This window comes from Limanda limanda, chromosome 8 (genome assembly GCF_963576545.1).
Source record: "Limanda limanda chromosome 8, fLimLim1.1, whole genome shotgun sequence".
NCBI lineage: Eukaryota > Metazoa > Chordata > Actinopteri > Pleuronectiformes > Pleuronectidae > Limanda > Limanda limanda.
Window position 1 is genome coordinate 19,050,592 of NC_083643.1, and position 12,752 is coordinate 19,063,343.

At 41.9% G+C, this 12,752-nt stretch overlaps 2 protein-coding genes across 3 annotated transcripts in view; one reads left to right on the top strand and one right to left on the bottom strand.

Moving 5' to 3' along the window:
- LOC133009467 (cyclin-dependent kinase 17-like) overlaps nt 1-5,421 on the bottom strand; it is a 29,851-nt gene extending 24,430 nt beyond the window's left edge. Inside the window, exons 1-2 of one of the 2 annotated variants that reach the window (XM_061076975.1) lie at nt 5,222-5,421; nt 5,034-5,120 (exon numbers count right to left, since the gene is read on the bottom strand). The gene's annotated coding sequence lies outside the window, so the exon portion shown is untranslated. Of the gene's footprint in view, nt 1-5,033 lie in introns of both variants that reach the window. The other variant, XM_061076974.1, reaches the window with a different exon arrangement.
- Nucleotides 5,422-7,369: 1,948 nt separating this feature from the next.
- ucmab (upper zone of growth plate and cartilage matrix associated b) lies at nt 7,370-11,828 on the top strand. Its single transcript, XM_061077373.1, has 5 exons — nt 7,370-7,427; nt 7,590-7,652; nt 7,752-7,847; nt 11,542-11,640; nt 11,734-11,828. The coding sequence occupies exons 1-5, from the start codon at nt 7,370-7,372 to the stop codon at nt 11,826-11,828; spliced, it is 411 nt and encodes a 136-aa protein (XP_060933356.1).
- The last annotated feature ends 924 nt before the right edge of the window (nt 11,829-12,752 follow it).

The window sequence follows — 12,752 nt, forward strand, 5'->3', positions numbered from 1 at the left end:
ACAGCTTGACTGACAGCCCTGCTCCTCTCTAAGACAACCAAGTTCAATAATAGTGAAGGTTTGAAGCTGAAGTTTAATGTTCTTGTTGTTATTGCTGACTGCTATTTAAAATCAATTGATCACTAATGTCAGTGTCAAATACCAAATATCAGATGGCTCTCAAAGGAGTTAGGATTCCCTGCTTTTCTCAGTCTTATAGCCAAATAGTTCTGATAAAATAAGATTTTAATTAGGTTATCTTTTCAGTTTAAACATATCAATAGATAAACCAAGGAAATAATTGCAGGCTCAATCATCAATGAAAACTTGAACCCTCAATAGAGTGCATACCTCCGCCAAGTCCCAACAGTCACCTCAAGCATTGCACTAACTCATAGAAAGCAGATCCCTAATAATGCCTGACATTCTATTTCCATCTAGATACAAAAAAGGTTTGCCAGAGTGTAAGAGCACATCTACCAATTTTCGACAAATCAAGTGATTCTCAAAGCACACTCCAGATATGCAGTGAGATTTGCTGATGTTTAAGCCATCATCCACTAACAGAAAGGATCAAGAGGGGATAAGCATTCAGATGTGGGTGGCTTTCTACCTCGTCTTTCCTTTAAAACCACCAAACCCTGTTAATTTCCAAAACTACTTATAATACTCATATAACTGATGTTTGGCATTTTTGGTTTGAGCAATGATTTAAAGTACAGTTATTACAGAGTCACAGACATTTGTCACATAAATAACGCAATTTTTATGATTGGAGGTTCACATATGTACACAATGTTGGAAAGTTTGAGATTTAAATAAACAAGTGCATCCAGAATTGCATGGAACTATTTGTTACACAAAACGAATTTCCTTTCAGAAATATGTCACGAAGAGCTTAACAATGTCTCTGAAATTAAAAACATCATTGCAGTGACTTACATCACTAACACTACACGTGATAACACGTTTATGAATGGGATGAAAAGCCAGCATGAATTGTGACAGATAAGCCGTGTGGACGCAGCTGGTTCATAGCAGGGTACTGAGATCAACAGATAAGAGCCTGATTTTATCTGGCAGCCGGCGGCGGGATACTGTCACTCCAAGATGATGATGAGATACATTATAAACAATCCTGCTTTCGAAAAATCTGAGTTTGAATCTTCAGTGAATTAAATGACGGTCAAATCAAACAATGGTAGAGACTGAACTATGGACACTGCAGTCAAACTAGGCATTAGATGTTAATTTCTTTTCTGGAAATGTGCATATATTGACCAGATTACATTCAAGTAAGATTCTAAATAAAAAGATTAACCCAAACTTCTGCTTGGCTCATTACAGAGATAATCGTCCAGGAGCGCACTTGTTTGATTTGTGCCTGGACATCATGTCACCTGCTGTTTGTTTGTGAGCAGAGCATTAGCATCAGAGAGAACGACAATTAGCGTCCACTCACTGTCTGTCTCTGCTTGTCCTTGCACCAGCAGCCCAAGTAGGTCCTGACAGCCTTTCATGGCAGTTTAAAGGGAATAATGGGCCAAATTGCTATCTAGCAAAGGCAGATGGCAGGACGAAGTCGAGGATATCAGAATATCAGTTTCCAAATCAAACTGCTAACACAAGCAACTTTCAGAAGCTGGTGTTCTAGTTTTAAAAACACCTAAACTATACGTTTCTCTTGTCCGCAGTTTCCAATTATACAGGGATTCTGAAGAAAATAAAGAACTATAGAAAACTTGCTTACATCATGCTTTTTTTATACAAGCCAGCGGTGAGAAAGTCAGAAAGCTTCAAATTAAATGGAAATTTGATCATATCATAAACAAGGAGCCTGACAATCATTTTAGCTGTTAACCAGCGTTCTTCTTTCTCGGCCGCTGATAAGAAGCAAACCCGCTGAACCTGAAGTGGAGCGAGCCCGGGGGTTTCCAAATTCAGCTAATTAAAAAACCAAACACTAGGATCCACCGTTTATTCTTTTATTAAACCAGAGAGAACGTAATTATTAACACTGCACCGCACCTTAAATATGTGAAGCTACTGCAGCTGTAATAACGTTGGAGTGGATGACGACGCGACTACGTCTGCTTCCAAACAAAGACTAAACAAGTGTTCGAACTGCGTCCTGCCAATCCTGCCAAGAGTGACGGGAAAAGGGCAATATCAGTCCCTCACCGGTTTCAGACATTAATACTTTAGATGACCCAGATATGTGGTGACGGCTTATTACTGTATAACTCAATCAAAAAGGTTCTCTGCCAGCTAGCTCAACACTGGAGGGAGGGCCGGAGGACGCGGAGGTCATTGGTACCACCACAGCAGGCACTTTCAGATTCCGACGCAGATAGCGAAACGGGGGGTGAAAGTGGAAAAACTTGCCAGCAGCAGCATTTGTCTCGCGGGGCAACTGCGGGTGAGGGCCGGGCCGCATGCCGGGGTCAGGATTCTTGTGTTAATGCAGCAGAGAAAAGAGGAAGAGTTTGTATTCATGGCTATCTATAGACAGGAGTGGTGCCTGTGACATAGCAGCTGCTCCCCAGAGAGTGGTGACACATTAACCTTCAGCCAGTTGTCTCGGCCCGCTGCTTCAAGCTGACCTCCATCTCACACACACACACAAACACTTAATTAGTAAACAAGGGGAAGGACAAGGAATTAAAAGTAGCCAAAAAGTCAATGAAGTTTCGTTTCTGTCACTGCAGGTGAAGCTCTGCCAGAAGCACGGCCACTTGTGTGTATGCTCACACACCCATACACATACTGGACCATCATCTGATCTGCACTGTGACTCGGGGGATCAGCCCCACGTTGCTACAGCTGTTTCACAGCGGGTCAGGTTACCCTGATACCACCATCCCCAAGGCCTTCACCAAGGGAACGACCCCACGTCAAACCAACACACGGCCACACTCACATACCCCAGCACCCAACCCACAGATCCCGGCTCTCCTGCATGGACCAGGCTCAACACAAGGTATTTTGAGCCCTACAAGGGACACACGCCTTCTGAAGCTCACTTACTGTAGGGACGCTCAACAGCTTTTGGCTGTCAAACTGAAACCTGCTCACAGGAAATGAGAGAAAGTGCTTTGACAGCTCTTTCGCTCAGACCTCAGCAAAACAAAATCATTCTGAGAAAATCAACTATAACCAGTGACGGGCAGGACAGCATTATCGAACATCAGTGGTTACACTGGTTCTGACCAAAACATTTCTGCAGCACGGTATCAAAACCAGTCAAGCTTCCTCTGAATGGTTCTTCAGATGATTTTTGATAAGACGGTTTCTCTTATAATCACATTTCTGATGCGAGGCAATGTTTGATTTTAAGACGTTTGCTTTCTTTTGCTAAATGAAAAAAACTTAACAAAGCACTGTTATAATGGCATAAGATACAAAGTATCTAAAAAACCTTGCTTTGATTTCAGTGATGAAACCCAAGTATCTCATCACCAGAGACAAAAGTTTAATAAAATAATCCTAGAAACAGTATCTTCATGCAAGTGGAAATTATTCAACATCATAAATTGCTGACTTTCGGCACAATCAAGTAGAAATGATATAACTGCTATTGACAGTTGACATTGTTAAATGATAAATGAATGAATCCATCAACAGGAAATGAATCAGAAACTTTAGCCCAAAATGTATCAATCTCTTTTTGTAATTGATGAAATGTGAATATTTGCAGAATTTATTTTTCCTCTGTGACAGCAAACTAAATATTTGTGTTGATGAGTCTCAACAAGAAACCGAAGACATCAAATGGAGCTCAAACCAAGCAATTGCTCAACAGTCCTTATTATTGTTGATGATGTGGAACTTTTTGGCTTTTCAAATTTTGATTTCAGAGAGGTGTTGATTTAACTTTTTAGTGAGTAATGCTTTTGAACTGAGTTGCAATAAACAGAGATTTTTCTAATATTGTGTCAATTTTTTTACAGGATTCAGGTCGACTACATATTGGAAACTCTTCTCAGCACAACACGAGTCAGCATGAATTACAGCCTCTAAAATTAACTGCAGGTAAATGGAAAAGACCTTGATAATTATTTCAAACTAAACTGGCCAGACTGGGTTATCAGTTCTTAATAAGCACAGGCTCTCAAAATCAAACAGACATAACCACATGAGAACAACATATGTGGCAATAAACATGGTCTCACAAAGAAATGAACTTCCTTCACCAGTTGGCCATGAAATGCCTCACTCCAAAACAATGCTGATTTCCTTACTGAACATCCTGCAGCCAACACAGAGAGAGAGAGGGACAGAGAGAGAGGCAGATGAACTCCCTAATGAGAACCAAACCTGTGTGATTCATTGAAAGCTGGGCTTCCTAGAAACTGTCTTTCCTCACACTGTTTCCCGAGGAAGCTGCTGAGTCTTGCCTGTACTGTACTATACCTGCCTGCAGCTGTGTGTGTATTTGTGAGAGTGTGTGTGTGTTTGTGTGTGTGTGTGTGAGAGAGAGAGAGAGAGAGAGAGAGAGAGAGAGAGAGAGAGAGAGAGAGAGAGAGAGAGACTCGCTGGTGTTTCGACTGGCCTGTGAAACTATGTGGACCAGAAAGACAGGACACCCTGTGAAATGTGGGTCAGTTCATGTTTTGCTAGCAACTGTGCAAGACGATACACGCAGCAGCAGCAGCAGCAGCTCTCCCTCTTCTTCTTCTTCCCTTTTACAACCGCCTCGTTGACTTCAGTGACCAGCAGCCTGTGTGTGCTGCTGTGGGACATTTAACAACACAACACACACTCATGTTTAACTCCCTGGAGATAAACTCTCAGCCCGAGTGAACGTGGCTTCCTGCTCCGGGGAGCTAACCCCACGGTTAACCTGCGGAGCTGCGGCCATTGACCGGTGACTGGGACGAAGTGAACCGAGGGACTGTGAAGTGAACACTGACGCGTTGTTGTGTCGTGTGTGTTGTGTGTTTTTGAGTGCGTGTTGTTGTAAATTGTGTCTCAGCTCAGCCGTGTTCCTCCGCGCTACAACCACACAGGCTACACCGACAATGTGAAACAAGAAGCGGGGAGAACTCTCTTACCAGAAACGATGAGCGGTGCTCCGAGCGGAGTCCCCGACCTCCGAGCTTCTCCTCGGGCCAGACGCCGTCTTTCACGCCGTTGTTCCCCTAAATAAGAAATACAATAAAGCGGGTGATCAGCCGCTTCTTCTCCTTCTTCTTCTTCTCCCCCTCCTTCGTCTTTGTGGTGTCGGGGAGGTGGAAGCTACTTTCTGCTCCTCGGTGTCGCTTATGTCCGCGGGGTGGTTGTTGTTGTGTCGTCCGGCAGCATGGCTCCTCCTCTCCGGGCTTTAAAGTTTCCCTCCCGGTGGGAACAGACAGGAGGCCCCGCTCTGCGCTGCTCTTCTCTCGGCGTGAGAGCGTGTTCTAACCCGGGGAGACGATGTGGAGGATGTTGGTCTGAGTGCGAGTCCTCCGCTGCCGCCACAGTCCTCCTGGTGCCAGGCGGGAAACAGCGCCACCCAACGGTCGCTGCGAGAATCGACACGGAGGCGGTCACTGCAGCCCCACAGCGGCCCCTACTGGAGGAAAAGCAGTACGGTCCACTCGTAAAACTCAGCTCCCAAAAAAACAACCAACATTAAAGCAGGCCTTTGATAATCCCTCCTTCAGTCTGTGCTGGAACTGTCTGCACTCGTTGATTTGAATGGAGTTGATAAAATGATAAAATAATCATAAGGCAAGGCAGTTTTACTGATGGAGCACATTTCACACAGGTGGACTCAAGGTGCTGTTCAGTGAAGATGAAAACAACATTAAAAGAAATCAAAGGACTACTGAAAACTGTTTTCAAGCCAAAGCAAAGTAGATCAAAGGAGACAAACAGATCATATTAGGTAAATCATAAAAAAATGATCAAAGTCTGTCTTTATATATAAGTGGAGGGAGTTAAATAATACAAATGAAAGAGATAGTGACGTGTAAAATAATAAAATTCAAATAGACTAAAACAATGAGGGTGTGGCCTTGAAAAAATAGTTTAGATAAAGGCACTTGTGATTAAAAAGATTTCAGTCTGGATTTAAAAGTTGAACATTCCTAAGACCATCAGGCGGGTGGTTCTAGTGCTGCATAGTGACAAAAGGCTGCAAAGACTAAACTAGGCTGCTCCTAGGCAACACTCGCAGACCAGTGGTTCTAGTTATACATCCATTTAATTGTATTGTATTTTTTGCTTTGTTGATTAATAATTTTGTCTTGTGAGAGAGGTACAGATTATATAAGATTATTCTTCTTTCTTATTTGTTCTTTCTGCTCCCTTTTTCATTCAACATTTGAGATTTTGTGTGTTCGCTGCACAGTTAACACTAGTTTCACCAGTGTTCAGTAATGATTATCTACTGACCTGAAGTATTGACTCTGTGTTACTGAGCACTACAGTATACAAAACCTGTTCTAACAATGTTGAGAATTACATTTTAAAGTTCTGGATCCAGATCCAAGACAAAAACTCATCCCTTACTGTGACACTGTTCTAACATCCCACCAAATGTAATCAAACAGACCAACAAATGTGATTTTCTCGCCCTTACTTTGTCAATTAAAAACTCTGTTAGTTCACTGTCCTATTTTACTTCAGGTATGATATTCATTTGGTGCATATGAGAGTGATTGTCCTCCTTCCTCATTTACCTGAGCAAAACCCTTCACATTTTCTCAAACTCTTCCTGAGCAACAATCTCTCCAGCTTCGGATCGCCTCACAAAACAGTTTAAACATTCACTCTCTTCTGGGGCTGCAGCCAGAATCCAAGTGGGAAAAACCCAAGCAAACAGAAGGCTGCATACTTTCCTGCAAAACTTTACACAGCGGTAGAGAAGACGGCCTTGTTGAGATGCCCACTTCAGTTGCAGGAGACGTTTGGCAGGAAGACCTGGCTCTGGGCCCTGGTTTATTGCATGTCACTTTTTTCCCAGACATGTTGGTGCTTTTGCTGTCTGGCCTCCATCTTTAGTTCATGTATCAACCACACGAGTGGTTAATGTTCGGCCTGTTATGTCATTTCAATAGCGAGCCCTTAGTTTAACTATAAAAACCGCCCTAGGCCCATGTCACCTGGCAAAAGGCAAACGTAAGATCCAGGTTGTCACCTCCCTTCTTTTAACGGACGTGCAAAAAAACAAGTGTTCAAAGGAGCAGAATAAGATAATCAAGTCAGGATTGAATCCTCAGCTGCCTCCAGTTTATTGGACTCATCGTTTTATCAGATCTGCTCGGTCGCTCCCTCCCTCCTCTGACAGGCGCTCAATCATCCTCAGGGCTCCCTCCCTACCTCTCTCCCACACATCTCACTCACCTCTCTCCCTCCTGGTGTCGTCCACATCCTGTACATCAACACAGGAGACCCGGAGCTAAAGATGTCCTGCACGTATGCAACCGTCCTGGCTCCCCTCGCCATGCTCCTCGCACTCTCCTGTGAGTCTCATGCAGGAGAATGTTGGATTTGAGTTTTTGGCTTTGTGGACTTTCCCCCTGTTATAAGGTTTAGACACACTTATAACAGCTGTTTATTGTCTTTATTTTTCATACACAAGAGCTCAGATTGTGTGTTTTTTCATGTTTTGCTCTCTGACCCAGTGTCTCTGGAGGCCGAGTCTGCAGCTGTGCCCAGCAGCACAAGCAGCACTACAGATCCACAAGGTGAAGAGCTGCATCAGCTGCACTGCTCCATCCCTTCATCCTCTCTCTGTCTTTATCCCTTCATGCTGTGAGCTGAACCTCCTCCTGCTTCCACTGCAGGTCCGCTGAAGAGGATTTTCATGAAGGAGGCCGATGCCTCAAACTTCTTCAGGAGACGCGGCAGACGGGGAGCGAAGTCCCAGGATGAGATTAACGGTGAGTTTACTTCAGGTTGTATATGGCGAGCCAGGATGAGTGAGTGTGTGTGTGTGTGTTTGTGGTCATCGGTACTTTATTATAGAAGTACACATTTTGGCAACAGATGTATTCATTTTTAACACTGCTATTTACCAGAATGGACATCATCATGTTTTACTATCCAAATAATGTTTTCAATGATGACTCACAAGAAATCATTTATCCTAGTTAATTATTCAGTTTTAAAATTATTATTATATGATTGAAAAATTGAATATGACTTTGATATTCTTTGAATTTCTCACAGTCAAGAGTTTTTGATTCAACACACCTGTCTACAAAACGTTATGCTGAACACAACGTTTGTTTTACCTATTAAAACAAAGAAATCTGCCAAAGAGCTAAAGCTCTATGTTTCGCCTGCTTTTCGCTCAAATTGTTTGATTTATTGTAATTTTAATAGACAATTTAACAGCTTGCTCAGTCACAACAGATACAAGTTAGTTTGGCACAGTTAAAGTGGCTTAGATCAACGTGAACTGCGCCTATAAAAAATTCATACATCAAATAAATCAAGTGTTCCTCGTAAAAGTTTGCATATGGGCAAACTGCTGTACAAGTATCAACAAAATTCCTGACTGGAAGACACTTTCAATGTCCTTTTAAGGAATTTGTCTTGTGCAATGGATTCCTAAATAAGGCCAAAAGAAAGTTCAGATTTGTAATCTCTTAATAGAACTGGTATGATAATAAAGACAGGTGGCATCGGATATTATGATCCCAGTGATGGGTTTATCTCTTCTTTTAAAAAAGCTTAAATTAGCTGCTCAGTAATAAATTCAATAACTTGTTAAAATACAGATCTTTTGTAGTCTGAACAGGTTTATTGTGGAGTAAATGTTTGTCTGTGGTGTCCAGCAGCTGTTTTCCAAAGATCGCACCAGATACCACTTCCAACCTGTCTGAGCTCAGCCTCCTCCTCTGCTGGATGCAGCAGCAGGAGCCACAGGGCAGCATGGAGCTCTCTCTCTCTCTCACACATGCACACACACACACACACTCACACTCACACATACACACAAACACACACAGACTCACAGACTCACACAAACTCGGAATAGATGTGTCAATATTTTCCTAAAAAGTTTTGTGAAAATTCACATGCTGCGCAGTGTTTGACATTCTCAGGGGGTTTAAAAGCTCTGTTATGTACAGTTCTACCAACAGAAAGGTGAGAACACACACACACACACACACACACACACACACACACACACACACACACACACACACACACACACACACACACACACACACACACACACACACACACACACGAACACACACACACACACGAACACACACACAAACACACACACACACAAACACACACACACACACATCTTTGCACTTCTAGCTTAGTGAGGACACTCATTGGCATATTACATTCCCGAGCCCCTTACCCTGATCTTAACCAACCAAACTAATTGCTCACCCTAACCCTATAACCGAAACCTTATTGTAACCCTTACCCTAACCCTGAAACCAAGGCTTAACCTGGTCAAACTGTCCTCGCTCTGTAGGGCCTATGCTTAAAATGGCCCTCCCAAAGATAGAAGTACAGGAACTCGACACACTGCCGCTCTGAATTGGAGTTGTGTAACAGGCTGTGGGGTTGTGTGCAGCAACAACAACTAGAAACTTTTTGCAGTCAAAGGAGAAGCAAATGAACACAAAGCAGAGAACACGGTGGCGGACGAGTGAGTGGGTGAGCGTTTGGAATCTGCCGACACGCAGGCGGAGAGGGGTCAGAGAGACACCAAGTAAAAAAGTGAGAGAAATAAAGTGTGCTCACTCTCCTGCTGCCTAATGGCACAAAAGCACAACAACACTCCTGCAGGTGGATGAAATTTGGAAAAGAAAATATTTGATGTATTTATTATCCATTTCAGTGGGTAGATAGTGGGTGGGTGACAAAAATTCTGTTTAATACAATTTCTTCTGCAAGTGCAATCTGCGGCAACTTCTTATGCAAGTCTCTAGCAATTAATCTGTAAACCTGAGACTTTATAATCTTTATGCGACCAAAGTGGCTGGAATTCCCAAGATGATCTCATGCACGGACTTGTGTAGGGAATCCTGGCTAAAGGTCAAAGGTCATCATCGGACTTTGTAATAGGTTAGCGTGACGATTTGTAACCTCTGCAATATCAGCAAATGGCTCTTTCTAATGTAACTGCAGTCAGCCTGTCATTTTCACTTACACTAGTGTGCCTTCACACGACATAACGTACATCTGTGGTTTACTTCACATGTCCAGTCTCACTGCTCAGAGGTCACATGGCTGTCCACAGTCCTCAACCTCACTTCTCTGGATCTGTTTGAGACCTGAACCAAGTTTAAAATACTAAAATACTACCAATGTTTGAGATGAAGAACAACATCTGCAAAATCCTGGCTCTGTGCAAAATGAATTCTGAATTATAGCTGAAGCTAATATTGGGCTTAAGCAGTCTGAGTTAAATAAACCCAATTGGGTCCCTTCCAAAGAGACAGTCTTTTATTTTGCCTTGAAAAAAGTGAACCTCTCCCTTGGCTTTGCTGTCTACCCACACAAATCTTTCTGGATGGAGGATGAAAAGAGGAGACATGAGTCACTAGCCTCTCTCCTACAATCAGGGATCCAGGTTTTGTGTGTCGGCCTTGGACACAATCACCGTCTATGAATCACAGCTTCAACACACATTCAAGCTGTATGAAGTTCAGGGCTTTGTTTCTCCACATTCACTGATTCAGGTCTGTGGTATTTTGTCAGTGTCGTATTGGTTTCAGCGTGTGTGTCTCCACTTGTTGAATTTAAGATGTTGCAGTTTTATCAGTTGAGTCAAGGAGGGTTATGTTTTTGTTTTGCGTTAGCAGGATTACACAAAAACTACTCAAATGATTTTCAGGGGATGGTTGGGGCACGACCCAAAGAACAACACATTAAGTTTTAGTACACATCAAGAATTAGTTTAATTTTCTTATTTAATTTACCATTGAGAGGAAGGGCGTTTTTCAACATTTTCATAGATTTTTCAGAAGATAATTCATGATCTTGATGGAAAAAATGAGGCATGTTTAAGGGACTGATTGTTATGAGTGTGTTCAATTTGGTGTAGATCCAAATAAAAACCTGGATCTAGTGAATTCAAATGTGGTTCTACAAGGTAACTGCTGGGCCTTGGCAGAATGTTGTGCTCTCTGAATGCAGTTCTAGTTTGCAGGGATGGAAAGCTCTGTAACTGAGTATTTCCATTTTTAGATATATTTCCTCACACAATTTGGCTCATTTATCATTATCAATTTTAAATTCTACATTGTTATGATTGATTGATTAATTAGGGATCAATGTATGTATTGTTTGGTTCTATCTAGCTCCTTTTGTTACCTTGTCCTCTGTAAAACTAGTCCATGTCAGGCCTTTTTTTAACACTAACACATAATGTGTAAATTATGCAATAAGTTTCTTTACATATTCAAATACTTCAAAATAAATCACCTCTGATCTCTTGTCTGGTCTGTCTTAGGCAGCAAGTGGGCTGAAGTATTATTAATTTGATATAATGTGACATGACATGACATGCCATGCCATGATATGATGATATGATGTGACATGTTAAATATGAAATGAAATGACATGATATGATATTTTCCTCCTCTGTGCTTGCAGCTGAGCAGCGGCTGGTTTTGGCTGCAGACGAGCGCAAAAGAGAGTTTCACGAGGAGCAGAGGAACGAGTTTGAGAGCTACGCTGAGGAGGATAACGATGGTACGTGAACTCCTCACATCTGATGCATGCAGCCGACTTCATTCCAAGTATCGAGTTCATTCATCCGGCAAAAAAACATCTCTAATATTCCAGAGCAAGACGAAAGCACCAGGGTGAGCACAGAGCAGTGGAGGCAGTTTCACTATGACGGGATGAATCCTCCCCAAGAAAACCGTCATTCCGTCTGAGACACAGTGAGAGAGGAGAGATGTGATGCTGTGAGCTGGAAGGAAACCAAGACTGAGAAGAAACGTCTTGATCTACACAGCGATGCTTCTCAGCACAGACCCTGACAGCTGCACAGTAAAGACATCACACACAGAATGACATGTTTGAAATCCTGTTTTAATCCTTGTGTTGCTGATATTGGCTTTATGTCTTAGTTGCTTGGGCTCCCACTGACTTCACTGCTTATTGTATACCAGAAATAGTAATGATTCTTCTTCTAAACTCCTAAAAAACAAAACAAATGAGCTTCAACTAACAATTATTTTTATTATTGATTAACTAAGTGTTTATATTCATGATTGATTGATGTGTTGTTGGTCTAGAAAATGTCAGAAAAGCAGTGTGAAATAACTGTTTCGTAAATTCCAGGGTGAGGTAATTTGAATTTCTTATTTGGTCCAACAAACCGCCCCAAAGGCAAAGACAGTCAATTATTGTCAAGTCGACAAAGACAACCAGCAAATAGTCACATCTCAGGAGTTGGAACCAGGGTTTCTTTTGTTTTTCGGCATTCCCGCCTAAAGGAGCTGAAGTGAAAAGAAACCCAATTAAACCTTTTCAGGATTGTAATGGGGATGTGTTGCTAAGAAAAGTAATGTCAACATCAACCACAGATATTCAGTATAGGACCCATACCTATAAATCAGGGTGTTTTTTACTGGAACATGTTTAAAAAGAAATTCTCATACAATTACATTTAAATAATTACCTTAAAAGTCAGCCTGATAAAACGTTAGTATAGTATTTTGTTGTAGCAGTTTTAGGAGTCCTGAGTTAAATAGTTATAGGGTTTTTTCAGGACCCACATTCCTCACATGTTTGTGACATATTTACTAACTTGTAATGACATTAAATAAAAATGACAACTAAATCATTTGAGTCTA